The sequence below is a fragment of the Culex quinquefasciatus genome, chromosome 3 (assembly GCF_015732765.1).
Source record: "Culex quinquefasciatus strain JHB chromosome 3, VPISU_Cqui_1.0_pri_paternal, whole genome shotgun sequence".
In the NCBI taxonomy this organism is placed as follows: domain Eukaryota; kingdom Metazoa; phylum Arthropoda; class Insecta; order Diptera; family Culicidae; genus Culex; species Culex quinquefasciatus.
The window spans coordinates 132,438,508-132,464,619 of record NC_051863.1 but is presented as its reverse complement, the minus strand read 5'-3'; the positions used below and the strand labels follow the sequence as shown (position 1 = coordinate 132,464,619).

Here is a 26,112-nt window from a genome sequence, read left to right as displayed (position 1 = left end):
CTCTGTCAATCTTTGTAAAGTTAAGGGCTAACATTCGGATTTTCCTGATAACTGTAAAAATTTCTTCAATGAATATTAACAGTTGACATTAAAAAGAAAAAAAAACAAGTTAAAATTGTTGTTTATCATATTGCAAAAATCCCGATACTGGGAAAATTTTTTTTTACTTCACAAAAAAACTAATAAGAAGTTCATGCAACAAGCTTGTGAAACTTTTGAAAAACCACTCAGTGCGAATAAAGATTCGTTAACATTTTAAACTACAATTTTGAATCCCTCGAGAATCATCACCCTATAACTGGGAGCGTTCTTTTATTACGTAACGCAAAAAAAATTTGACCCCCTCCCCCCTCGTTACCAAATTACCATACAAGTTTTAAAAATTTTGTATGGAGCGTTACACGGCCTTCGACCACCCCTCCCTTTCTAGAATTTAACCCAGGTAATGAAGCAGTTTACTCAAATATTCATACATTTTTGATTAAATTTCCAATTGAACTTTATCGTAGGGTATCAACAAGACCAAATCCAGATTTTTTTTTTAAAAGGACCTATAAGCTTTTGTCATTCATATGTTTATAGGACCTTAAAAAAAAACAATTCTAGAAATCTTCTCAAAAAAAAAATGAAATGTGAACTGAATGTATAAATTTTGATCAATTGTTGTTTTTGAAAGGAAGAATCTAAACTTGGCCAAATTATGGCAACAAGAGGCCAGAAGCTTAGTAAAAAAAAATGTACTTTGAATGATATTTGCAACGGCCTATACCATCTTAATTCAACAAACTTTTGAATAAAATCAAAACTCCCCTCCCCTCCCCAATCAAAATTGATGAATTTTTGTATGCCAGATTTGTCTAAATTTTTGTCGGCGCCTGGCAAGATTTTTTTTAAATTTTGACCTTAATTTTAGATATGGCGATCATAAAGGTCAAAAAGGCACTTTTTATGATTTTTTTTAATTTTCTGCCGAAAATCGCAAAAAATCGTCATTTTTTTCTACAAAATTGCCAAACTAGCCGATCTCTGGAATTTTTTCGACTATTTAGCGCATTCAATGTTCAGGCACACTCACCTTTCACCTGCTGCACCGAGGTCAGCTTGCGCTCCCACAGATCGTCGAAAGGCTGCTGCGCCGACGGTTCGAATTCGGCCGCGTACTGGCGCATGCCCGCCGACGGCGTGTAGCAGCACTTGCACATGCAGGAATGGTACCGGAGCCGGCCCTCGTCCACGTACGGGTGGGCCAACGCGTCAATCACCGAGATTCTCTTGTCCTGAAAAACCAACAAAATTGTTTTAAAAAAATGTAAAATTTTAGAAATTCATCGCCAACTCACCGGATCAAAGACGAGCATCTGGCAGAGCAGGTGAACCGCCTCGTGGGTGGCGTGCGTGCTGAGCGTGTACAGGGCGGACAGCGACGGAGGTTTCGGGGCGCGGCGCAGCATGTGGGTTCGGGCACCCTCGCAGGCGTGTCGCATGTCCTCCAGCGTGGGCGTGCCGAGCAGTTCCGTGATCAGTTCCAACTGTTGACCAAAAAGAGTGAATTTAGTGAACCTCTCTGGAGAAACGTCGCAGCATCTCCAACTCTTACCTGCTGCACCGGGCTCTGGGCCTGGAACAGAATGCGGCGGCCGAGCAGCTCGCCAAAGATGCACCCCACGGACCACACGTCCACGGCGGCGGAGTAGTGGCGGGCGCCCATCAGGATCTCCGGCGCCCGGTAGTACTGTGTGACCACCTCCTGGGTCATGTGCTTGGACTGATCGGGCTCCTCGACGCGGGCCAGGCCAAAGTCGCAGATCTGGTGGGGGGAAAAAAGAGAAGACATTTTTTAAAAAGGGAACACATGTTGTGCTTCCATCTAACGAAAGGAAATCAGTAGTAGGAGGCGAAATGTAGAACAGAAATTTTTAACAATCAGTACACAATTATTTTCCATGATTTTCAAAATTTTTACGAAGGACAAGACATAACATGGAGACGAAATAATTAAAAAGATAATTTCAACATGACCAAACATTAAATTTTTCAAATGCCGGTTTTTCCCAATTTATCCTCATATTTCATTACATTAACTTTGGAAAATATTTGGAACGGCCTACAGATCCCAGTCCCAGCCTTTGTTTCTGGAATTTTATTTTTTGTGGTTTCTATTTGGCTTTAACTTTGTAGGGGCTTTTCCTATGACCAAAGAAGCCATTTTGCTTCATTAAATCGTCCATACAAGTTTCCGTACAAATTTTATAGCTGTCCATTAGGGTGGTCCAAATCTTAAATCAAAGATTGACCCATCACTAAGCAAAATTCCATATTTGAGCTCATTCTGACCACGGGAGCCCCTCCCTCCAAGCCCTTAAAGCTTGTATGGGAAAATCGACAAAATGTATGAAAAAAGGCAACTGTTTTAGTTTTTTACCTGAGGGATACTTGGATTTGGACCAAAAACGGAAAACGGAATACTCAAAAAACAAATTTTTGGTTCACAACATTATTTTGGAAGTTTTTATTTTTTTAAATATATTTTGGCGATTTAAAAGGATATAAAAAGACGGATATATTTGACTTAGCAAATATTTTAATATTAAAAAAAATCACGGTGTTGTCATTTATTTTATTTTTCTTTGAATAAATCGTCAGTTTTGAAAAACTTTGAATGAAAAAAACTCTTTTTACCTTGAGATTCAAAATTGGATTTGAAATCGAAAAATACAAAAGAATCAAGTTGGATTCATGCAAAAAAAATTTTTTCGTTTTTTTATGCTCAAGAATAAAATAATATTTTTTTCGAAAGAATCTGATTTTTTTTACTTTTTTCTCAGAATTTTTCGAGTTGCTAAAATACAGCCACAAAAGAAAAAATAAACTGGAAATGGGTTTTTTGAAAGCACTTAAATTCCTTTTTTCGATACCTCAACATTTACTGATAATGATTTCCAAAAACTCGTTTTTCCATTTTTTTAGTGGCTGTATTTTAGCAACTAGAAAAATTCTGAGAAAAAAATTATGTTTTTTGCATAAATCAAACTTTGGGTGTAATTACCATGATAGTATCATTTTTTTTATCAAAAAACCCCAAAATTGCAAAAAATCACAAATTTATCTAGTGGTAAAAAAAAAAGTAAATCTTTCCCAGTTCCTGAGGGGAACACCCTTGAAGAGTATCGGGGCCGGCATTTACAAAGCGGATTCAGTGGCAATTTCATTCTCAACTTAATGTTAACATGTTATGGTTAATGTTAACATTCCATAGGTCGCCTCCCTAAGGTGTCGTGATAAGGTCCAGTTTGTGACGGCAACACTGCCAAGTATTTTTTGCCCTTGTTAAGTCATAGCTCAAAACACGGTGCTCAAAATACCGTTATTATGAATTGAAATATGTAATCCGAGATTTTGGTGTCTATCGATTCCTTACACCATAACGCACCTCTGAGCAAAAAATGAAAATATTCGCTGATGTAGTTTTCGAGATACAGCCGTTTTAAGATGTTACATCTGATTTTCAATAAGAAAACCAAAACAATCTATACAAATTCAGCATTTCAAAGAATATGCATTTCAAGATAATGATGAATCTGGGCAAAGTTTTAGAAGGTTCACTGATGTAGTTCTCGAGATACAACTACCTATTTAAAAATGTTATTTCTGACTTTTTCTAAGAAAATCTGTAAAATCAATACAATTTCAGCACTTTAAAGAATGTGCATTTCGAGGTAATGATGAATTTTGCTTCATAGAACTGTCAAGTACCTCTCGGCAAAGTTTCAGAAGGTTTGCTGATGTATTTCTCAAGCCATTTTAAAATGCTATTTCCGACTTTTCCTAAGAAAATATATATAATCGGCGTCGGAAGTCGGAAATAGCATCTTAATACGGCTGTATCTCAAAAACAACATCAGCAAACCTTCTGAAACTTGGCCTAGAGATACTTGACAGTGATATGAAGCAAAATCCATCATTATCTCGAAATGCATATTCTTTGAAATGCTGGAATTTTATAGATTGTTTTGGTTTTCTTATTGAAAATCGGATGTAACATCTTAAAAGGGCTGTATATCGAAAACTACATCAGCGAAAAATCTCGGATTGCATTGCATTGCAAAAATTTAAATTTTCCAAAATGATGTTATTGTGCACAAATCAAAGTTTTGTGTTAAAATGTGATCTTGTAATCTTGTTTGCTTATACGTCGAAAACTAAAAAAAATAAATATTTAAGCGTCAAATTTAAAAAAAGAACCTCAAAATTCAAGAAAAATATTGCATTGACTGGTATGTAACCAAAAATTTAAAAACATATTAAAATGTCTTCGAGGAACAAAAATTTAAAAAAATATTATCTTGCGCATTTTATATTACATTCCACTGGTTTTTTGGTAAAAAATCAAGTGTTAGGAAAAAATATATTTTACCTTAAATTTAACCTGATCTAAAAAATAAATAAATAATTAAATATTTAATTGCTACTACTCAAGTTTTTTTTCAAATTTATGGGTTTACGTCTACTCAAATTGCAAAGCAAATAATCTAAAATAAGTTAAATTTATTTCATTGAAGCTTAGGGGTAAGACACTTTTTCAATGAGGATAAATTTTACAACATTTTTATTCTATTCGGAGATACTGTTTAAAGCGAATCCAACAATCGACTGGTTAATTTTTGTCCTGACCAATGATTTGTTTGGATTAAGTAAAAGATGGGTTGATTCAACTAAAGAGTCAGTAAACTCTGTCAAGATTTGAGTAGGCTTAGCAAGCTTGAAGAAAACTCAACTAAGATTTTAGTGAGAACGAAAATTAACCCATAAATTGTTGAATTTTCCTTCAACAGTATCTCCGTGTATCGTCGACGTGCCGTCCGAGTTTCGATGCTAAATTAAAAGACATCTAACCCACCTTCAGTACGCAGTTGCTGTTGACGAGCAGGTTGCCCGGCTTGATGTCCCGGTGGAGGATGCGCGCCGAGTGCAGATACTTGAGGCCGCGCAGAATCTGGTACAGGAACACCTTGATGTGGTCCGCCGAGAGGTGCTGTGGTGAGACGATGATTTTGTGCAGATCCGACTGGAGCAGTTCGGTGATGACGTAGCTGTTGTAGTTTTGGGGGGTCGGTCAAGGAAAATGTTTGTTTTTTTTTTCTCGGTACGAAAGTTTAATCGAAATAGATGCAGCTTATGTTGCGATTAATTATGGCGCTAATGTAAGCTTGGAGAATGATGGTATACAATCTAATCGGTGCACAATTGAGCTCCCCTCGTCTGGAAACTTTTTAATCCACAAATGGAAGCAGTTGACCGAAACGACCAACGCCGACGACGACGACGACCCTGCCCTCCTTCAAGCGTCACAGACTGGCAAGATACCAATTAAAGTTATCGCTAAAGTCTTTATGGTTCACCCATGTCAAGGGGTGGTACAGTGCGAATAATAGATTTTTAAAATCATAGAATTATTTGAGTTGTTTGAGTGAATATTAAAAAAAGAAACTTAAAAAAAGTTATTTTCAAATAAATCAGACGATAATGTTGGTTTTTTTCAGATTGGTTAAAAAAAATCAGTTTAAAAAACTGTCCACAATGCGACCCTAATTCAACCTTCCTTGCTTCGCCATTATTGTCTGTCATGCTCTTGTCCGCAATATATGATCCGAGTGAGCACACAAGCATCCACTAACACCCGTTGATCCGACCTTGTCTTTGTCTAGCCATCGTCTGTGACCATTTCTGGGGGGGAGGGGGCAGTTGTGATGTGGGAGGGAGGGGCCCCCTTTCGTCTATCAATTCTTGAAGAACCACCACACAAACCAAACTAACATAAAAAAAATCATCGTTCAGTCTAGGTCCTTAATGGGGGTATGAGGATGAGGCCACCCCGATATGACGGAGGTAGTGACGTGCCCAGTCAGCTAGTGCATGCATTTGCCATTACCACCACACTCCCTCAACTTACACAAAGGCTCCTCCGTCACCGATGGCGACCAAGACAAAGTTGAGCGTTGAAAGAAAAATCAAACATAATTAACGATTACTCCCGCTCCTGATGCTGAAGGTCCTGGAAGCGTTCGCGTTCAATTCCATGTTCAGCACGCGTGGTCTGCTGGCTGTGGGATATAACAGGGATACCAGGGAAAGCACTTTGGAGGTGGCGAGCTTCCGGCGTTTGATGCATGGAAACTGGGAAATATTAGCGCGGTTGGTGAGGTGGGTGGTATTTCGAGCAAACTGAGCGCCCAAACAACACAATGAATGCTGTGCACTTTTGCCTGCTCTTTGTGTGCTGCAATGTATACGGGGATCGACAAGCAGGGTGTCGAATAGTTTGATAATTTCAAAATTTCTGAAAGAATATTTTAATTAATTTAGTTATTTCCGAAAGTTTGTATGCTTCCAATCCAATATCCGCTGACATTTCAAAAGGGCCAAACATTCAATATTACGCCCTTTTAAAATGTTAGTCTTGGTTTAAAAATTTTGAAAATATTTTTTTCGAAAAGATCGGAAAATTTCACGAATGTTTCATATTTTAACATTGAAAATCGGACCATTAGTTGCTGAGATATCGACATTAGAAAATGGTGGGTTGTTTGGGTGGGACTTAGAAAACATCAAATTTCCTGTTTTTAAACCTTTGCATGGCAATATCTCAGTAACTAAGGGTCGTATCAACAAATTTCAAAAGTGCAAAATATAGAGAATTTTCTCAGCTTTTCAAAAATATTTGTGCACTAATTTAAAAAAATTGAAAAAATGGATTTAACTTGAAAACGGTGCACTTTATCAAAATTTCACTAAAGTACTTTTTGATTGCAAATTTGATTTTACATCGAAAAATGAAGTTGAAAAATGTTTGCGACCAATTTTTTCGATTTTTTGAAAAAATCAGTATTGATTCAAAAATTCATAACTCGCTCAAAGATTTTTTGCACAACCTGGAAATTTCTCAAAATTTGGCATTTGATGTCCTCTAAAACATATCAAAAAATAAATAAAATTAAAAATAGTATATTTTTTTGCAAATCAAGTTTTAGTGACAAAAAGTTAAATAAAAAATCACCAAAAAATTTTTAACCGTGTATCATTTTTTTTTCAGTGTAGTCCATATCCATACCTACAACTTTGCCGAAGACACCAAATCGATCAAAAAATTCCTTCAAAAGATACAGATTTTTGAATTTTCATGCATCATTTTTGTAAGGCCAGCTGCCAAATGCGTATGAAAAATTATATGGACAAACTAATGATGCAAAATGGCTTCTTTGGGCATACCGAAGGCACCAAAAAAGTTTCAGTCGGATTAAAAAATACAAAAATTAAAATTTAAGAAAAAAGACCGATTTCGTAGAGAATTGATGATATTTAATACGATTTGCGATCACTTATCTAACATCCCTATAAGATTATAACCCTCAGTGAGCAATGTTGTAAATGAGTGATAGAAACAACTATCATTTGATGATTAGAGCACCAAAATATCAGAGAGTATACACAGCTAAAAATGTAGTAATCCAGCTGCGTGTAAAAGGCCTGGGTGTAGAATAAATATTGCATTATTTTATGAAATTCTGTGTAATATTACACCCTGAAATATGTAGCCCATCAGTATGGGAAACCTACTTGACCGAAATGTCAAGCTCATATATGCGTTTATCGTTACAGCTTTTCATCGGTCTGATGGCCGAGTGGGCTAAGGCGCCAGTCCTTACTGTTGATGCTGGGTTTGAATCCCGTCGGTTGCAACTTTTTTTTGTGTTTGCAAAAAATGTACATGCAGTGTGTAATATTAAGTGTTTATTTTAACGAAGGTGATGTGCATGCTTTTGCATGCGATTTTACCATCGGATTTTTTGCTGTGTAGCGACCGTCACCAAATCGTGCAAATTAACTTCATTTATGTCGTGCTTGCCAGCAAGAGCATTCTCTATTTATCATTCCTTCTATTTTTCTCGTTTTCGCAGTCTCGCCGAAGATTATTTTGTTTTCTCAGGAAACCGCAAAGAAAGATCGCGTGGGGGGGGATTGGGAACCGACCACGTATTACATCCCGTTAAACTGCGATGGCAAATTTTTATTTTGGGGCGACGTTCTATTGAGGGGGGATAGTTATGAAGGTGGAAATCCGAGAGAAAAAGAGAATGTCACTGGGAATTGTGCAGACACGCAATAGATGAAATTTCCATAAAAAACATGATGTTTTGAAGGCAAAATGTAAAATTTGATGGATTTTTTTTTCAATAATCAATATTGGAATACGAATATATTGGAAACGGGAATCTATCATAAGGCCGAACATCAAAAGGCCGAAGATCATAAGGCATATTTCTAGGATAAAGTTTTCAAAACATGCAAGTCATATTTTTTTTTTGTTCATAACTTATTTTTATTAGGTCCTTTTAGGTGCTGCGACCAGGTTAGGACCGAGGATCGGTTTAAAATCTAATATATAATAATAAAAAAAAAAAACACTCCTTACACTCCATACTTGGAGATCATGTAACTGACGAGCGTTACTTGGTCCAAGCGGGTCTTGCAGGTCTTGAACCTGCCGATGTACTCGGAGAAAATGCCCCACAGCTCAGCCGAACAATAAGCCAAACCAAGTCATAATTTAATGAAGGCATTTTCACCAACTAACATTTGATTAATTATTCACATTATTTTATTCTATGATTGAAATTTCCATCAAACTTTATTCAAATAAATAAAATCATGATGAACACATTGCAATTTCGTTGACGTACTCGTGAGAAGGAATCAGTACAAATTAAAAAATGAATGAAAATTAGATGAAATAAACATCAGACAAATGGTTTTTAACATAAAAATGTGATAATTACGGAATGTTTTTTTAAATCTATTTAACCAAACTGAAATTTCTGTTATATTTTAAAGACAAAGAAACTTGAAATTTCCTTAAATTTTGTTATTTATTGTTAAGTAAGCATTCACCATGGACCACGTACCATGGCACGTAACCAGAAATGCCGCTCCAACATGATGTAGCGATTTGCAGCAAACACCCTACGGGACGAATCCTGTACACTGCCAGGACAACCAGACGAGAAAGGATCAACCGCGTATCGAGTGGTGAGTTCCAGTGATGAGAAATATTGCTTGTTTCATTTTGGTCGTCTGTTTTTTTTTAATTTTAGCTATTGTTATTTTTTTTATTGTTTGTTGATTTTTTCTAAAATTCAAAGTTGAAATGTTATATGATAATTCAATTTTAGCGCAATTTTCCACCAAATTTCCCATCACAGCCTCCGTTTCTTTGTGTTCCCTCGCTGTGTAAGGGGTGCGGTTTCGAAAAAGACAAGCCGAAGGACACAAAGCGGAAAATCTCGGCAAGTAACAGTCGCAGCAGCAACAGCAACAACAACAATGACCAAGAGCCGTGAAAAGCGCGTGTAAAATATGGCCACGTGTGAGTGGTTGGTGAGAGGGTGAAGCTAGTTTGTGTGGGTGTCCTTTCCAATCAAAGTCGAGGGACACGACCAGACCTTCGCGCCCTACAAAGTTTGTCATCAGCTTATTTGTGGACACATTGGAGGAGAGAGAGAAAGAGAGCACGTGTCCAGACGAATATTAATGGAAAATTCTGTTCCGGGGGGTTTTCCTTGTTTGTGGCATGACCAGACTTTAAAATAGACTAGAAATGACTGGAAAGTTCATCGTTCTGAATTGAACACTGTTTTAATAGTTTTGTTTAAATAGCGATTAATACTTAGGTATAGATTTACTCATTGTTGAGAAGGTAATTTTAGAATGTTCTAAATTTGAATTATACCTAATTTGACCTTCATGTATAATGCAAAAGAAAAATTACACATAAAAGATGTACATTTACATAGTTTTCAAGTAATGTAACGATCTTTTCAAATTTGTGTAATTTGGGCAAAAAAAACCGTGTTATTTTAACTCAAAGGTGTGTAGTAAACACTACATTGTATATGTGTAGTTCTATTTTGTCTACATAAGTTATGAAAAATTACATGAATAATATGTAAATTTACACCTCAACTTTTTTGTCATTGTTATTGTATTTTTTTTATTAACAAATTTGTAAGGTGTTTTTGGAAGAAATTCCTCTAATTCTCTCAATCTCTTTACACATGGTGTGACTTCCACGTGATATAATCATGATAATATAACAACTATAAGCAGAGAAAGATTTTGTGTTGAAGAAAGTGTAAATTTACTTCAAAAATCGTTTACCCTTTTCCATGTGTGATTTACATTTTAAATTCTGATTCGGAGAAAAATTTCTTATGATAAAATTTCTAGAATTTCGTCCGCTACCATTGACAAATTCTAGCCCAACGGCAATTCAACGACTTTTCCAAATTTATTCAGCTTGAAGTCAGGGCAGGCATCTTCAGGTTCCGAAGAACGTTGAACGTTGAGCAAATTCCAAGAATGTACTTTTCGCGGCGGCAATTCCGGCGAAACTGGCGAAACTGTGTTTCACAACAAAGACTCAAAACTTGAGTTTTTGAGTTTTGCTGGGAATTCCACTCACCTTGGTAAAATCACACAAAAAGGGATTGAGCTAACAAGGTTTTAACGGCCGCACGGAGATCCTCCCGGGGTCTCAAATTCGCAGTAGTCTTTGTTTTGAGAAGTTTGCGAAAGTGGATTTTCCTGTACAGAAGGAGGCGACTTACAGGTAGGAGTCTCCACGAAGGAACTTTGTTTATACATTCAGAATGGAATGAACTTGAAAAAAGCAAGATTTAAGAAAAATCTTATTTTAAAAAGAAAGATTTATTCAAATAAATCAAAAAAAAGTTTAAATGTGAGAGCTGAATAGCAGAAGATTACACAAGTTTGCTCTAATTAAGTTTGACATTTGATCTCACAAATCACCGACTTAACCCTTCTTGTCAGTTGGTTTCTGAGGAAACATCCTGCACCTCTTCCTGCTACCCAGCCTCAAATGTCAAATCAGGCTGCGAAACGCAACGGGTGGAAAATTGACACAAAATAGAGCCAGTAAGTGGAAAACTTGTTCCACCCGGAGCATCAGCAGCACAGTGCCGCAAGGAGAACACACGTGAAGCTTGTAAAGAGGTGTGTGTGTGTTTGTACGTGTACCTCTTGAAAAGTGGAAGGTCGTTCCGGGTCTGCTGGAGGTTGAGACGAGATTCATCCTTCATGAAGAGAGAAAGGATGCGCGTGTGCTGCTGTGAGCTGATAGTTGTTGGTACATCTTGACGGGAGGACACGGAAAGTTTAACTTTTTGCAAGAGATTTAAAGTTGGAATACTTGAAGCCGTTCTTTTGCAGGCAAAAGCAAAAAAAAAATAGTTAGCCTTTCATGAATACAATGTTAAATTCTTTTCAGATTTTATGGGCCATACCAAACATAATCATCAAAAAGATATGTTATCGTTGGTAAATGATTTCTGCCTAGATTTTCAGTCGAGTGTTTTTTTTAACATGACACATAAAAAATCATCGTCTGTCTTTCTGACAAGCAACGTAAACTTGAGTATACAGTTATGTTCTTTTTGAGATTTGTAATTCCTAAGTCAAATTTATCTAGAAAATCTTTTTTTTTTTTTTTCAAGGTAATAAATCGATAAAATTATCATCTGACAATAACGATGATCTTTTCGCCTATAACGGACGATAACTCAATATTAAAATATGCCTTAAACGGAATGATTCAACCATATTCTGTTAAATTTTCAATGCTTTCACTAACAATATATTTTTTGAAAATGTAGTTAGTTTTAAAGTGTAAATACTCAAAATTGTCATATTATTAGAGTTTTCTTTGAAAATGCTAAAATTTTCACAAAATACCGTATTTTCGAAAATACTTCAATTTCAAGCCAATTTACAAAAATTGCTATATGGGTATCAAACGAAGCTAAATTCTGTAAGCTTTTTCACTTTATTATAGTTTTTTTGAACATACTAAAATTTTCACAAATATAGAAAATTTAAGTACCTTCGAAATATACGGTATTTTGTGATTTTAGCATTTTCAAAACAAAAAACTCTAATAATATGATAATTCATAACAAATTTTGCTTCGTTTGATATCCGTATAGCAAATTTGTTATGCATTATCACATTATTAGAGTTTTTTGAAAATACTAAAATTTTCACAGAATACCGTATTTTTTCGAAACTACTCAAAATTTCATAATTTGCAATGTGGGTGCAATATTTGTGAAAATTTTAGTATGTACGAAAAAACTATGATAAAGTCAAAAAGCATACAAAATTTTGTATCTTTTGATACCCATAATGAAAATTACCATGTTAACATGTTTTATAAAATGTTTTGAAAGGATATGCCCTGAGTCTTGCCTTTGAGAATAACATTAGAATATTGTCGAAAAAATGACAAAATTCGTTTTTGAAAATTTTTAATTTTTTTTTCTATAATGTGCTCCATTTTTAGGTTTTATGCATATTAAGGTAAATTTGTTCGAAAAATTTCCAGCTGCAATTTATAATCAGTTTTTTTTAGGAAAAGCACTCAAAAGCATATTTTCGAAAAGCAGGGATTTTTTTTTATATTGTTGATCAGACTGATGGTTGCTAAGATACAGCCTCTTAAAGTTTTATTCTTGTGAAAATATGTTTTTCTCCGTGTCAACTCATTATCCCTTTATTTTTTACTCGCGATATCTCAGAAACTTTTAGTTCGGTTTATAATGTAAAAATTACACTTTTGTGAAATTTTCTGCTCTTTTCTACAATAAGTAGTTTGGAAAATCAAATATTTGGCTCATTATTACAAATGAGCCAGATATTTAAGTATCTGGAGTTGAAAATAAAGGGATAATGAGTTGACACGGAGAAAAACATATTTTCACAAAAAATAAACTTTAAGAGGCTGTATCTTAGCAACCATCAGTCTGGTCAACAATATAAAAAAAAATCCCAGCTTTTCAAGTGTTTTTACTAAAAACACTCAACAACAAGAGGTTGTTCTTGATTCTAAAAAATCTATAGTTGAAAAATACGCTTATTACGATGACTCTGAAATAACTTGTTCAACTTTTTTAAACTTTTTAAGATCTCAGCAATCAGCAGTCCGATTTCTTTAATTATCAAAAATATGTTTGCAGCGGTTCTTTTCTTTTATGAAATGTTTTTAAATTGCAAAAAAACTAAATATTGTTTGAAAAAATCAGCGTTAAAATGTCTATTACTTAAAAACTCTGCACTTCACAAAAAAAAGTAGTCATTTTCGATTGCAAATTTGTTTTTGCATCGAAAATAATTTTTGAAATTTAGTTTAACTATACTCGTCATTTTTTCTAAAATCTTATATCTCTGGTACCAGATTTTGCACCATTCTTATATCGAGCGCAATAGATGGTTTTTTAGTCCCCTAAAACAGATAAAAAAAATCTAAAAGTTAAAAATATGTACACCCAAAGGAAAAATATACATCGAAATCTGAAACAGTGGATTTGCTGCAGAAAATGTTACATTTTCTAACAGTTTTTGCAGCAAGCTCACAGCTCATTTTTGCCCGCGTGTGAACATGTCAGCGATCTGCAGTTCTCACCAACACATATAATGCTGGCGCGTCCCCGAGCAACACTCCAGAGAGAAAAATATGTTGGTGCTCTGTCCCTAACAATTCATCAAGCGTCCATGGCGCGGTGGTAGCGTGTCGGATCCATAACCAAGAAGTTGATGGTTCAATCCTCGTTCTGTCTAGATTTTTTTTCTCCAATACAATCAATCAGCTGTCGGTAATGTCGATAATTGTCGGTAACGGGCAAAAATGTCATACCCCTATATCGCAAAAAATGCATGAGTACAGATTTCATGCAGATTCCGATATAATTTCATCATCGATCAGAAAATCCCTTTTCAGGATACAGATTTTAGAATATTCACACATCAAATTAACGTAATTCTATTAAACTGTAGTATACTATTTTTTCCGTGCCCCAAACAACATCATGTTCTTGAGAGTTTTCCACTCTCGAAACTCAACTTACTACTCTATCAGTACAGAAAGTACACCAGCAAAGTGCAGCCGAGGCATTACGCTTGAATCCATCTTTTCAACCCCATTCTCCTTTGGAAAACCGCCTCCCGCAAACCATTCCAAGCTAATGGAGATGATGCATAGCTCCTCTTCGCTTCCAGGAGAGAAGAAAGATTCGATAAAGTTAACAACCATCTTACATGTTTGGCGCACAAAACTTGTGTGTGTGTGTTTTCCACACAGCTTTCATCATGTCACGGGATGAAAGTTTTCCTTCTGCTGTTTATCGACACCTCGCCAAACTGTTTGCCAAATGTTAAGTACTACCAGTGTTGCGTTTCTCACGCGCTCACGCGCTCGTGAGCGCTCACTTTTCGCTCATTCGTGAGGAGGAGCGCTGCGCGAGCTAGCTCACGTTTGCCCGCGCTCACGTTTGCTCCACGCTCGCGTTCGCGCTCATTTTTCGCTCACTGAGCGCTCATTTTGGACGTTTCGCTAATCGTTTAACATATTTTAGAAAGTTTTTTTTTCCAATTCTAGTTAGATTTTCTGCTTGAGGTGCAGCAGGTCTTCACTCAGTGAACAAATTTTATGATATATGGAATTGGAATAGCTTTTTTCATTAACAATGTTTTTGAAATAGGTTGGATTCGCAAGGGCCAAATCATTTAGGAGATCTACTGTCAGAGTTGAACAGAGATCTACAGTTGAGTTGAGACAGGAGCGGGAGGGGATTGTTTTGGTATAGGCACATAAATAAAAGGGCCGTAAACCTTAGAAAATTTAGCAAAACAATTAATTGATTCAAGAGGATGTATGCCTTGCTAAGTACGATTTAATGTTATGTACTTCGTTGATCAGAATATAATATTAAACTGTTTTATGTACCTAATTAGTGTTTTGACTATCTTTCAAGAGTGTGGGTCTGAATGATCTATCATTAAGAAATAAGTTATTCCATTTATTAAATCGTTCAGTGATTCATTGATTAGAAATGGCTGATAATTTCTATAAAGTTAGTCTTTTTTGGACAAACATTCTAGAACATAAGATGACATTGTTAAAACAGTTTTCTTTTTAAAAATAAGCCTCAAAATTGCCTTTTCAAGAATGAATTTGTCCATATCTGAAAAGTTTGGTTGGTCTTGAGGAGAAGCCTTGGCTAAATGGATACTGTGTTTGCTCTGAAAGCGAATGATCCTGAGTTTGATTCCCATCTGCTCCCTACGAGAGCAGTAACAGTAACATTTAAAATTTTAAATGTATTTGTTTCAATTTATTCTGTAAATTTCCTTCATGAGAAGCAATATACTCAAAACAAACATTTACGGTATTCACACCAACGACAGGATATTAAAATTTAGTTCTTTGTTCCTTGTTCGAAAAATGTCGAGATTTTAAATAGAACGCAAATTTAGGTTCATCGACTAATTCTATTTCATTACTGACTTTTGTTTATTTGATCTCTTTCTTGATTGTTTTCGCAGCCTGCGCTGAGATAGTTCTAGAAATTTCATTTCAAACGCGCATCTGCTTCAACAGGAAAAAACCTCTACCTACTTTGGCTCACCAGCTCACGTGAGCGCAAAACGCTCCGGTGAGCGTGAGCGAGCACGAGCTACCTGATAAAAACTCACGCTCCAGCTGGAGCGAGCACACTTTCCGTGAGCGCTCGCTCATTCGCAACCCTGAGTACTACATCGTTTCGCCCGGAGGTAGGCAACATGATCGATTACAAGCAAACAGCAAGAAAAAGAAAACCTTCATAATTAGGGTTCTCTCATCAAGCTGGCCGCGCCATTTCCCGTTCCGCTCGTTTTCCTTTCTGGGTTCGATTCGGAGGGCAGTAATCTCGAAGAAGGAAACCATATTTCATAATCATCAACCCGTTATCCGCGCAAAAAATACCCTCCTCATTCCGAAACGGGAAAACAGCGCCAAACAAAATGAGGAAAAAAAGGGGGTGTAATTCCGATTCGCGAACGATTATTGATTTTCATCCTTTTTTCCTTGTTTCGAACGCGAAGTTTGATTCGATGTAATACATTTTTTGTTGTTTCAGGAGCTCGATAATAAATCTTTTTCCGTTTTAGTTTCCAACATTGAAAATTGTAAAAAAAAAGAATTATTACCAGAAACCTAAACAAAAACATTTGTTTTGACCAAATCCAAAAGAACATTTACGTCAATCATCTCAAAAGGCTAATCAATTCAAGATTGATTGAGATTTATGAATTGACCGAGAATGGAACCATTTCTCACCCTTTTCCTAGAACGGCTCGATGGGAAGCCGTTCAAAGATTCCGGTTCAGATTTGATCCTTTTGAAACAGTCCAGCAGAGGACGGAGGATTCTCATCTTGCCTGCCGGAGATTCGAAGTCAACGATTTGAACGATTTTTTTGTACAGCAGTGTCTGACTTTGGGAGATACATACAACATCAGAATTGGATAGATTTGGAAGAGGTCGAGGATGCTGCATAGTTTCCTACTGTGTTTATGCCTTGAGGCAGGAGTTGTCAAAACCAACTTCAATGATTGAGGTTAGACTTTTAATGTTTTCATTGCAAAACGGAACATTTGGAACGGTATGTCCACGCATCCTTCCTCTCCTGTGAAATGTGATCCGTTCTCAGAATATTCTCTGTGGTAAACACAACGCAGTAGATCTGGCCGCTTGAATTTTTTAATACGTTTTCGGATGTTCTCGGATGTATTGCAATTATTAATATTGACAACAAAAAGTTCTTGGGCGTAGTGTTAGATAAAATTAGATTAGATTGCAAGGTTGAAAAAAAATCACTTCGAGCGAATAACGATTGCCTGAAGAAAGGCCCTCTGAGTATGCTTTGATCGTTTCTTTACCGACTGACACTTGATCGCTGGCTGTGGCATAGACGAATAAAAATTTCAATGATTGGGTTTAGTCGTCAACTTGCTGCGATCTGATTATAATTTTCCCCATTTAACACCAGCAGTCATGGGTTGTTACAATCATCGTCTGCACTCTTGACGAATGACAGCTAGTCGTGGCAATTTGAGAATAAAGATTATTCTCAGCAGTCTTATTCGTGAGGTGTAACAGGCAGCGATTGATCGCCAAATTAATCATAGTCGTCGGATTTTCAACACTGTTAGATTGATTAAAAAAAAATTAAAAACTTTTCAAACATGAAAAAACAGAGGAAAATGAATGGATTTTTTTAATGTTTTGATAAAAATTAAATATTTAAATTAAATCAATTAGTCACGTAAGATTAATTGAAAAAATACCGAAATAAATTAAATAATTGTTTAAAAAACAATCTTCTATACATATTATTGTTATCTTCAGGCGACTTTTTATGTGCCATTCAGTTAACAGCTGAACTAGAGTATGAACCAAAATGGAATTTATTGAGTCTCACCCCGGGCAGACGGTAATAACATAATTCATGCCATTTCAATAACAAATACAGTTAAAATAACAAGAAGTATAATGGAATATTCTTGCACAATCCATTTTTGCGTAAGAGTTTAATAACAATTTATGTTATCATAACAAAATCTGTTATTGGTCTGATATTGATTCAAAGTCAAAACAACTTGGGAATAACATTTTTTGTTATGGAAGAATACCTCCAACTGTTATTGTGATGATCGGATTAGTTGTTAAAATAACACAAAATAATAACAAAGATTTGTTCGAAGAATAACTAAAAGTGTTATAAGTCTGTTATTACAATAACAATCCAATAACAAAAAAATCATAACGACAAATAACAAATTTAGTTATAAATAACATAAAATGTTATTGGCCAAGTATTTTCAAATATCAAGAAATGTTATTCCCATGTTATTTCCGTCTGCTCGGGACTTTAATTATATTATTTTAGTTGAAATTAGAAAATCCAACACCGTTTAAAAAAAATATCGAAGCATAATTAGAATTTTTTGAATAGATTTTTCCAACTACAATTCTTTTTCTCAATATTGAATAGTAATCGTAAATTTAATAAAAAAGAGTTTAATATTGATATTTAAATGTTGCCCCTCTAAAATCGTACCTTTTTATTTTCTTAAGGAAGGCGAAAAAGGTAACGCAAAAAAAAAAAACAATAAAAACATTCAGTCGATTGTAAACTTTATTCCACCGCAGTTACATTTTTAAACCAATTAGCCACTACACAGAAAAAAAAATCATGGCAATATTACATCTGGGAAGGGGTACATCTTTTATGTCAGAAAAAAGGTGTAATTTTACCTCTGGAAATGCTTAATTTTACCACTTTTCTGGTGTAATGTCACTTTTTCAGTCTAAATTGATGTAAAATTATATCATAAAAGAGGTAATATTCAACCTTCCAAAATTAAAGCTTCAAAATTTACACAATTTTTTTCTGTGTACCTAGTTTTATTGAGGTTTTATGGTAGCATCTTGATTACTAATAAGTTTTATGTTGGCATTCACTGCACCCAATAAGCATGGGCTGATTTAAAGGTTCTAAGAAGGTTTTATGGTGCCAACAAAACCTAAATGTTTTTCAATAAGGTTTTATGAAAGTTTTAAGAGAGTCTTGAAAACCCGATGGCAATGCAATGCCAAACGGTGTTATCGCATGCTTTTTTAAAACCAAGGGTGTTGTAGCTGTCAAGTGCCATTAGGCATGCAAAAAGCTCACTTAAAACCAGAAGCTCCTAAAAGAGCATTCAACGCGGCCAAATAGCAATGCTTAAATATGGCGCTAAACGCGTGGTCTGATTGAATATGATATGATTTGATTAAAATTTGATGTAAACACCCTTTATGATGAATTTTTGGCATCGTTAACATAGTCATAGAAGTTTAAAAAAAATGCAAATTAAAAAATAATCATTATAAACTGAGATTACAGAAGAAATTTTTTTGATGAAGCGAGTTCATTTTTTTGGCTATATCTCCCCCACATTTATTGATAAAATTTCAACCGCAGCTGAATTTGAGCCACCAATTGCGAGAAATAAGCTTTCAAATTTTTTTGATTACTTCCAATATTTATCATTTTATCATCGCCATTTATGACAATCATTTCCATTATTTCATTTGGCAAGACGAAGACTTATTTTTTTTTGCCAGAATAAAACCTTTTTGGCATAAGACGTTTCAAGACGTATGAAATTTCATTTTTCCATAACTCCTGACTAGGTTTTGACAAAGTTTTATTGAGGCTTTGAGGAGGTTGTTAGGATTCAGTTGTAAAGCTAGGTTTTATAAAAGGCCGTGACAACCTTTTGCGGAGGCCCTTTTGGTTTATAAGATAGGTTTAATGGGGTTCTGGAGAGGCTGTTACGACTAAGTGGTTTTAATGTTGGTTTTGGCTGATGGGTTTTATAGCGGTTGTGACAGCTATGATAAAGCCTAAAATTTTACTTGGTCATACCTGTACTAATGTATTATTTTTGACTTCGTTTTCGTTTTCGTTTTACGGAACAAGGTGGGGGACGCGGCCTCAAGTCAGTCCAAGTCCGGTTTCTTGTGGAAAAAAGGGTAGTGGCCGAACTAGTATTGCATACCAAATGAACACCACCGGAAGATATAGGGGATCGGGAGGGGGAAGGTGAAAGAAAATTAGTGTAGGTGTGAGTAGTAAGAACTTGGATGACTTGAGCAGTTACGTTAATCTAACTTTAAAACTGAATAAAGGAAATATGAAATTATGATTCAATCAAAAACTAATTTGAAATTTATACAAAGGGAATCTGTAATGTATTTTAAATTTAAAGGAAATCAAATATATCTACTGGAAAATAAAAGATGAAAACTATTTTGTCACGGGAACATAAATCTCGAGGCCTTTATTCTGGCCCCCGTTCTGTCGCGTCCGTCAGTAGTCTTGTCTGTCGTACATTACAACTAGAAGCAGATCTGCCTATGAAATAGTACACTTTAACTAATTAAACCAATTTAACTAATCATTTGTGCCCAATTATTCATTTCAGGAAAGCTAAGCAACTTGAATCAACAACCTCAACTAAACTGTCTGAAAGTAACTTAAATCTCAAATCCTCGAAATTTTTATTACAAATCCAAACATTCCTTTACCTAATTCTTAAACCTGTTTTGCTGCTTCCAAAAACAATAAACATTATTGAAACGTTCATATTTTACAAGCTAAACACTTGTTGTTAAGACGACTAATTCATGCCTTACATTTCATTAGGGCACACAAGCTTTGCAAACAAGAGTGTATCCCTATCATACTTTATGTAAACTGTCATTTGAGTGAAAGAGATACACTCCTGTTCACAAAACCAATGTGTCCCTTTGAAATGTTAGGCTCCATTTGATCATCAAAACTCCAGTAGATCCTCGATTCGCAAAAATGGTCGATACAACCCTAATCCGAAAACCGTTAGTTCAACAGATTAACGAATTTTGTCCGATATCATTTCATTATTGATTGATCGAGACTCTATGGATTTTTTGACAATTCTGAATGGTTATTATTAGACCACATAAATTGAAATCAGAGATTCTGATAGCATTACTTAACTCGCTTACACATAGATAGAGTCTGGAACTATTAAACAACCTAAAGTTACAAAAAAAACTAACTATTCTGAGTGCCTTGCAAAAAAACTCTATTATCAAAATACCAAATCCTAACCTAACACCCACTTAAAAAAAAAGAAAAAAAAAATCTCAATGCATAGAAGAGGCCTCTTTTACTGTTGTGCGTAAGCGTTGCTTTGCTTTATGGATTTCTACCTAAGCTAACGATGTATCAAAAAGATTTAAACCTGTTCCTACCAGAACAAACAAGAATATTGAGATGCAAATGAAAAAAATCAATATCTTGTAATTTTACATAGTATAATAGTTGTGATTTCTATCAACACAAGTATATAAATATAAAATAAATGTGTGATATATATCAACATCGGAAACCATCTTGGCAAATAGCCCTGAAACGACGGCAACGTGTGGCTCCTCTCCAGGGTACTAATGTATTATTTTTGACTTGTTTGTATAATGAATGATTTTTATTTAAATTTATATCGATTTTCAAAGGAAAAAAAACTTCTTTTTTTCACTGATGTGTGGATTCCGTGGAAAATTTCCCTCATCCCCTTAAAAAAGTAGAGTAACAACCAAATGTGGCCTTTCAAAATATGTGAAATACCATGAAATCTTGAGATTTTTATATTTTGACCACCCCTGCTCCGGTCTAGACGCTTTTATGACACAACCTCGACCAAACAACAGAGCAGAGATTCAGAACATCGCATCGCATTGCATCGGTTGACAAATACGACAAGGTTAGAGCAAGATAGGCCGCAGTCAAGCGCCAAGTCAGACACTGCTGTTTGGATTCATTCAGAGAAGACTTCAGATTTGCGATGCCGACTTCTAATCCATTTCCGAGTTGATGTCGGTGGCCGCAGGACAAATTCTGTCTCCTGGTGTTTGCCAAACAAGGTTTTAGTACCTCCGTGATGATGATTGGTGGCGGTGGTGGTTTGCTCAACTGTGCAGCCGAAGCTACGCTGCGGAATCCGGACTGCAGCAGATTTGAATTTGGCTAATGGAACTTTATGATATTTAGGGTTATTAAAGATTATTTTTGTTGAAAAGGATACATTTCTTGGAAGAAATCCAAATGTGGTGGCTGCAGGATGTCGAGGGCTGATAATACCTGTAAGAAAAAGAGAGAAAAAACACAGGGATTAGTATCAATTGAAATTGACGCATATGTAATTACTAAGTATACCAAAAGAAGACGACAAAGAGCGACAAACGGTTAATGAGTCAGCTGTCTGAGACAATCTCAAACAACGCATCTGACCTTGCACCTTCTGAGTGTTCGGACTCGGCGATGCAGGTCAGCTGTAAAATTTAAACAGAATGCTTAAGCCAACGCTTTTTGGCCATCTTCCAATTAGTTACTTTACTCATCGTTGTCGTCGTACCAGTGCTAAATCAGCTGAGAGGTGGTTGTGTGAAATCATCTACTATTAAATCAAAATAAAATTATACTTCCTGGTCTTAGAAATAATTGGAGCTTCGGCTATTTCAACTATTTTTATAGCAAACCCTATTAGATCAAACAAAGCGACAGTTACCCTCTGCACTGACCGTCACGTCACACCAACGCAACTTTGAACCACTTTGGGTGACTGCGGGGTGGGCATGTCTTTGTTATGACTCTTGTAGAGAAGGGAACTGATCAGCTGCTTGCAATTGAGCAAATTTTGGCTGTTGAAAACAACCCGGATAAAGCCGAATAAAAATTATGATTTTTGTGTGATTTTACAACCTTGATTTTAACGCACACGTGCACTTTAATTCACCCAACTGGCATCATAATTTCACAACAGTAATAACCACCATCAGACAACTACCGTTTTGCGCTAAACTGTTCCATAATTCATCTGAAAAAGGTACAATCTCCACACACCAAGCCAATCAATATGCACCGTGTCACACCAGCAAGCTTTATGCTTTATAACCGCGACTAAAACATCTGTCCCCACACGGAGAAAAAAGAGTTCCCAAAATCGTGAACAAACGTTCATGAAAATGGGAACCACGAACAAAGTGTTCAAATTTCATGGTACGTTTTTCAAAATCGTACCATGGGATTTGAACACTTTGTTCGAGGTTCCCATTTTCATGAACGCTTGTTCACGATTTTGGGAACTCTTTTTTCTCCGTGCAGTTAGTCATAATACGGCCAAACTTCGGAACCCTGGAAAACTGTCAGCACACGTGTCAACACCGGGTGGTAATTGCCTTTCGGTGGCCGTCTAAATATATTCCGGAGTGCTTCGGCGGCAGCACAGATTTGCCACTTGTGATAATTTACAAAATGTTAATGCTCGCAACTGCGCACCACCGGGGGTCTGTGCAAACATTGTGCAATAAAGTCTGTAGGCAGAGTCGTCAAGAAAAAAAATGGAAGCATAAATGTGAGTGAGTGTGTGTGCAAAAATATGCACAAACAATACCGTATTGTCGGTGGAACTAGACGGTTTTTTGTTTTGGTTGTTGCTGCTGAATCGCGGTGGCCTCAGGGTCGATATGATTTATGCTGCAATCTCTACTTGTTCTAGTACTGACTGCTGGCCACTATTAGCTTCGGTAGAACTAGGCAGCATAAAATTTTGCTGGACTTATTGATACTCTGGTGCTGACTAACAGTGATTTACTGCAATGTCAATACCAATAGTGTGCTAACTGGCCATGTTCGTATAAATGTTTTCTATGCATTTTCATCACTTTTGAGCTGATTATGTAGTTTGGCTCAAAAACAAAAAATACGCCGTACTTTGTTCTACAAAACTGGAGGAAATTCAGAAACTCTAACTTTACTTTTTTATTTGACTATATTGAGAACAGAAAATTTATTATTTAAAAAACGACCCAAATAGCAATTAATATACAAATATCGAACTTTTGAAACATACACAATAAAACAAAGTTTTATTCGGAAAGGTTGAAAAAAATTGCTACCTAACGGTTTTCTCGAAACGTCAAAAATTAAACAGGACAAGACCACGATAAAGTAGAAGTTTCAAAAAACTATTTTTTACAAATTTTACAATATAATTAGAAACATTGTTTAGTTTTTTTGGAAGCAACAGTTTTTTTAAATTCATAGAATCATTGATTCAGGCATCTGAACTACAATCTTTTCTGACAATGAAAAAAACACGAATGCTTCCAGAATTTTTGTCATTTTAGAATTCATTAGTAACACAATTGTTTGATGACTTAAGGAGGTATTAGAATATGGCAAAAAAAAACTAAACTAGACAAGACACAAACCAAAAATGCTTCGCAAACAAACAATTTGTTTGCCCATTACACTACAGCAAACATGTTTGGCAAACTTTTAGGGAACAAGTTTGTAGCAAACTTACACGCTTATGGACTTTTAGATATTTTTGAGAATAATGTTTTATTATTTATAAAAAAGTAATTGTTTAGTATTCCAAGGAAATTTTGTGACTTTGGATTCGTTACAAAAAATCAACATAACGTTTCTAGAATTTTTTTTTTCGAAAGGTCCTGTAAACATATGAAACACAATGTGTAGCTTATAGGACCTTTAAAAACACTAGATTTTTATTATCTGTACAACACAGTAAAAAAATCATGGCAATATTGCATCTGGGTACATCTTTTATGTCAGACAAAAATGTTCAATTTTATCTCTAAAACATTATTCTAGTGTTATTCTGCTTTTGCAGTTTAAAATGAGCTGATTTTACATCATAAAAGAGGTAATATTACGTCTAAGAATTTAAAAAAATCAAAATTTCAAATTTTAAACCTTCCAAATTTACAATATTTTTTTAAATAGTTTAAAGCGCTATTTTTTGTAAAATGTGAAAGTTTTAAGATTTTATAGAATTTGGGCAGGATTAGAAAAGGAGTTAAAACTTTAAAAATAATTGGATTTCTAGGACAAAAATGTCAAAGGAAATTGTACAAAATTCAGAAAAAACTACTCTTTTTATATTGGATTTCTCAATAAAAAATTGTGTTAATTTGGAAGATGTAATTTTGGAAGGTTGAATATATTACCTCTTTTATGATGTAATTTCACTTCAATTTAGACTGAAAAAGTAACAACTACCTCAGAAAAGTGGTAAAATTACACATTTTCAGAGGTAAAATTACACAATTTTTCTGCCATAAAAAATGTACCCCTTCCCAGATGTAATTTTACCATGATTTTTTTACTGTTTTTTTTTTGAGGATGAAATTTGCTAAACTATAGTAAATTTTGTAGAAAAATTGAGAAAAAATTAAATCATGGAAATGAAAATTTCAGGTTAAACATATTGAGCAGCCATTTTGCAAATGCAAAAAAAAACATACATGAAATTTTCAGAAAGGAACCAAAAATAATGTGGAAACTTTTTTTGATATCCCACCCACAAGTGTCCACGTAGTTTATGGATGGTCCCAAACTTAATAAAATATATTTCATACAATCAAAAATCCTGTGTGACTTTGAAAAAAAAATCGAAACTTGAAAAATGTTGATTAAATAAATATGCACGTGATTTTTAGATGCTCCTTAGGGTGCCCAGAAAAAATGATCCCCTGTAAAACAAGCGAAAAAAACTGTTTCGAGTTATTTTAAACATCTGTTCCAATTTTGAGCGAAATTGGTTAAGATTGACTCATTCATACCAGCGCTTCAAGATGGTAAAAAAAGATTTTTCATACATTTTTTTTCCTCAAATGGCTAATAACTTGTCAGGACCTAATTTGGCTTTGGTATATTCTAAAAATTTGTAGATCATTAAACTTTCAATAAGAATCTCACTTTTGGGATTATTTAGGTGGAAGTAGCGCACACTGCATACAAAACCCCAAGAAAATGGGGTTTTCATACATTTTTTCAATTTTTCCCATACAAACATTTCCTTCGAGTACAATGGGTAAGTGTTGACCGATTTTGCTCATATTTGGCCCAGAGTCCTAAGATAGCTCAAGGAACAATATTCCGCTTGCAGAGCGAGGTTTTGAAAAAAAGTCCCATGCTTTGGGCACCCTAATGCTTCTTAATCTTTAAATTGAATTAAATCTAGAGATTGTTACGTCACTGGTGTATTTCCATTTAGACGGATTTTTTAAATTGTTAGCCCAGCTTGGCTTCAGAAGGAGTGCATTTTGATTTATTTGCTTGTTTATTCAGACTGCTCAGACGTCGGTACCATTCGCAAATTGCCCTATTGGGCAAGTTGATGTCTCCGCAGAAGTCCCCAGCGGCCTTTCAGGTGTGACCCTGTTTTTGTTAACTCTTTATTTTGTTGACGACGGTTCCAAGTTCGGATTTCGAGGGCGGTGTTCCGTGATTTATTGATGACCGAGAGAGAGAGATAAATTTTATTCGTTTGATTGGGTTGTAATGAGATTTAACAAATTTAGTTTTTGCTTTCCCATTTCGAACTGTCAATTTTTCAGACCACATGTTGACAGCGGCACAAAGTACTGGTCCAATTTGTTCTCGTACATCGTTGTGCAACTCATTCCCTTTCCCTGTATTTTTGTTGTGTATGTGCCACCAACGCACAGCTGAGAGTTAAGTTAATTCACACGTTCGAAGTCATGTTTTTTTTTCGTGCTTGCGTACTCACATGAGCAAAGTGAGACAATTTATCAAAAGGTTTCAG

At 35.3% G+C, this 26,112-nt stretch overlaps 1 protein-coding gene across 3 annotated transcripts in view; it reads right to left on the bottom strand.

Moving 5' to 3' along the window:
- Positions 1–26,112, bottom strand: part of LOC6036547 (serine/threonine-protein kinase NLK) — a 205,517-nt gene that overhangs the window by 9,228 nt on the left and 170,177 nt on the right. For all 3 annotated transcript variants that reach the window (XM_038261602.1, XM_038261600.1, XM_038261601.1), the window contains exons 4-8: positions 21,562–21,617; positions 4,898–5,090; positions 1,598–1,807; positions 1,341–1,529; positions 1,076–1,277 (exon numbers count right to left, since the gene is read on the bottom strand). In XM_038261602.1, the coding sequence (XP_038117530.1) occupies positions 1,076–1,277; positions 1,341–1,529; positions 1,598–1,807; positions 4,898–5,090; positions 21,562–21,617 (850 nt within the window). The remainder of the gene's footprint in view (positions 1–1,075; positions 1,278–1,340; positions 1,530–1,597; positions 1,808–4,897; positions 5,091–21,561; positions 21,618–26,112) is intronic.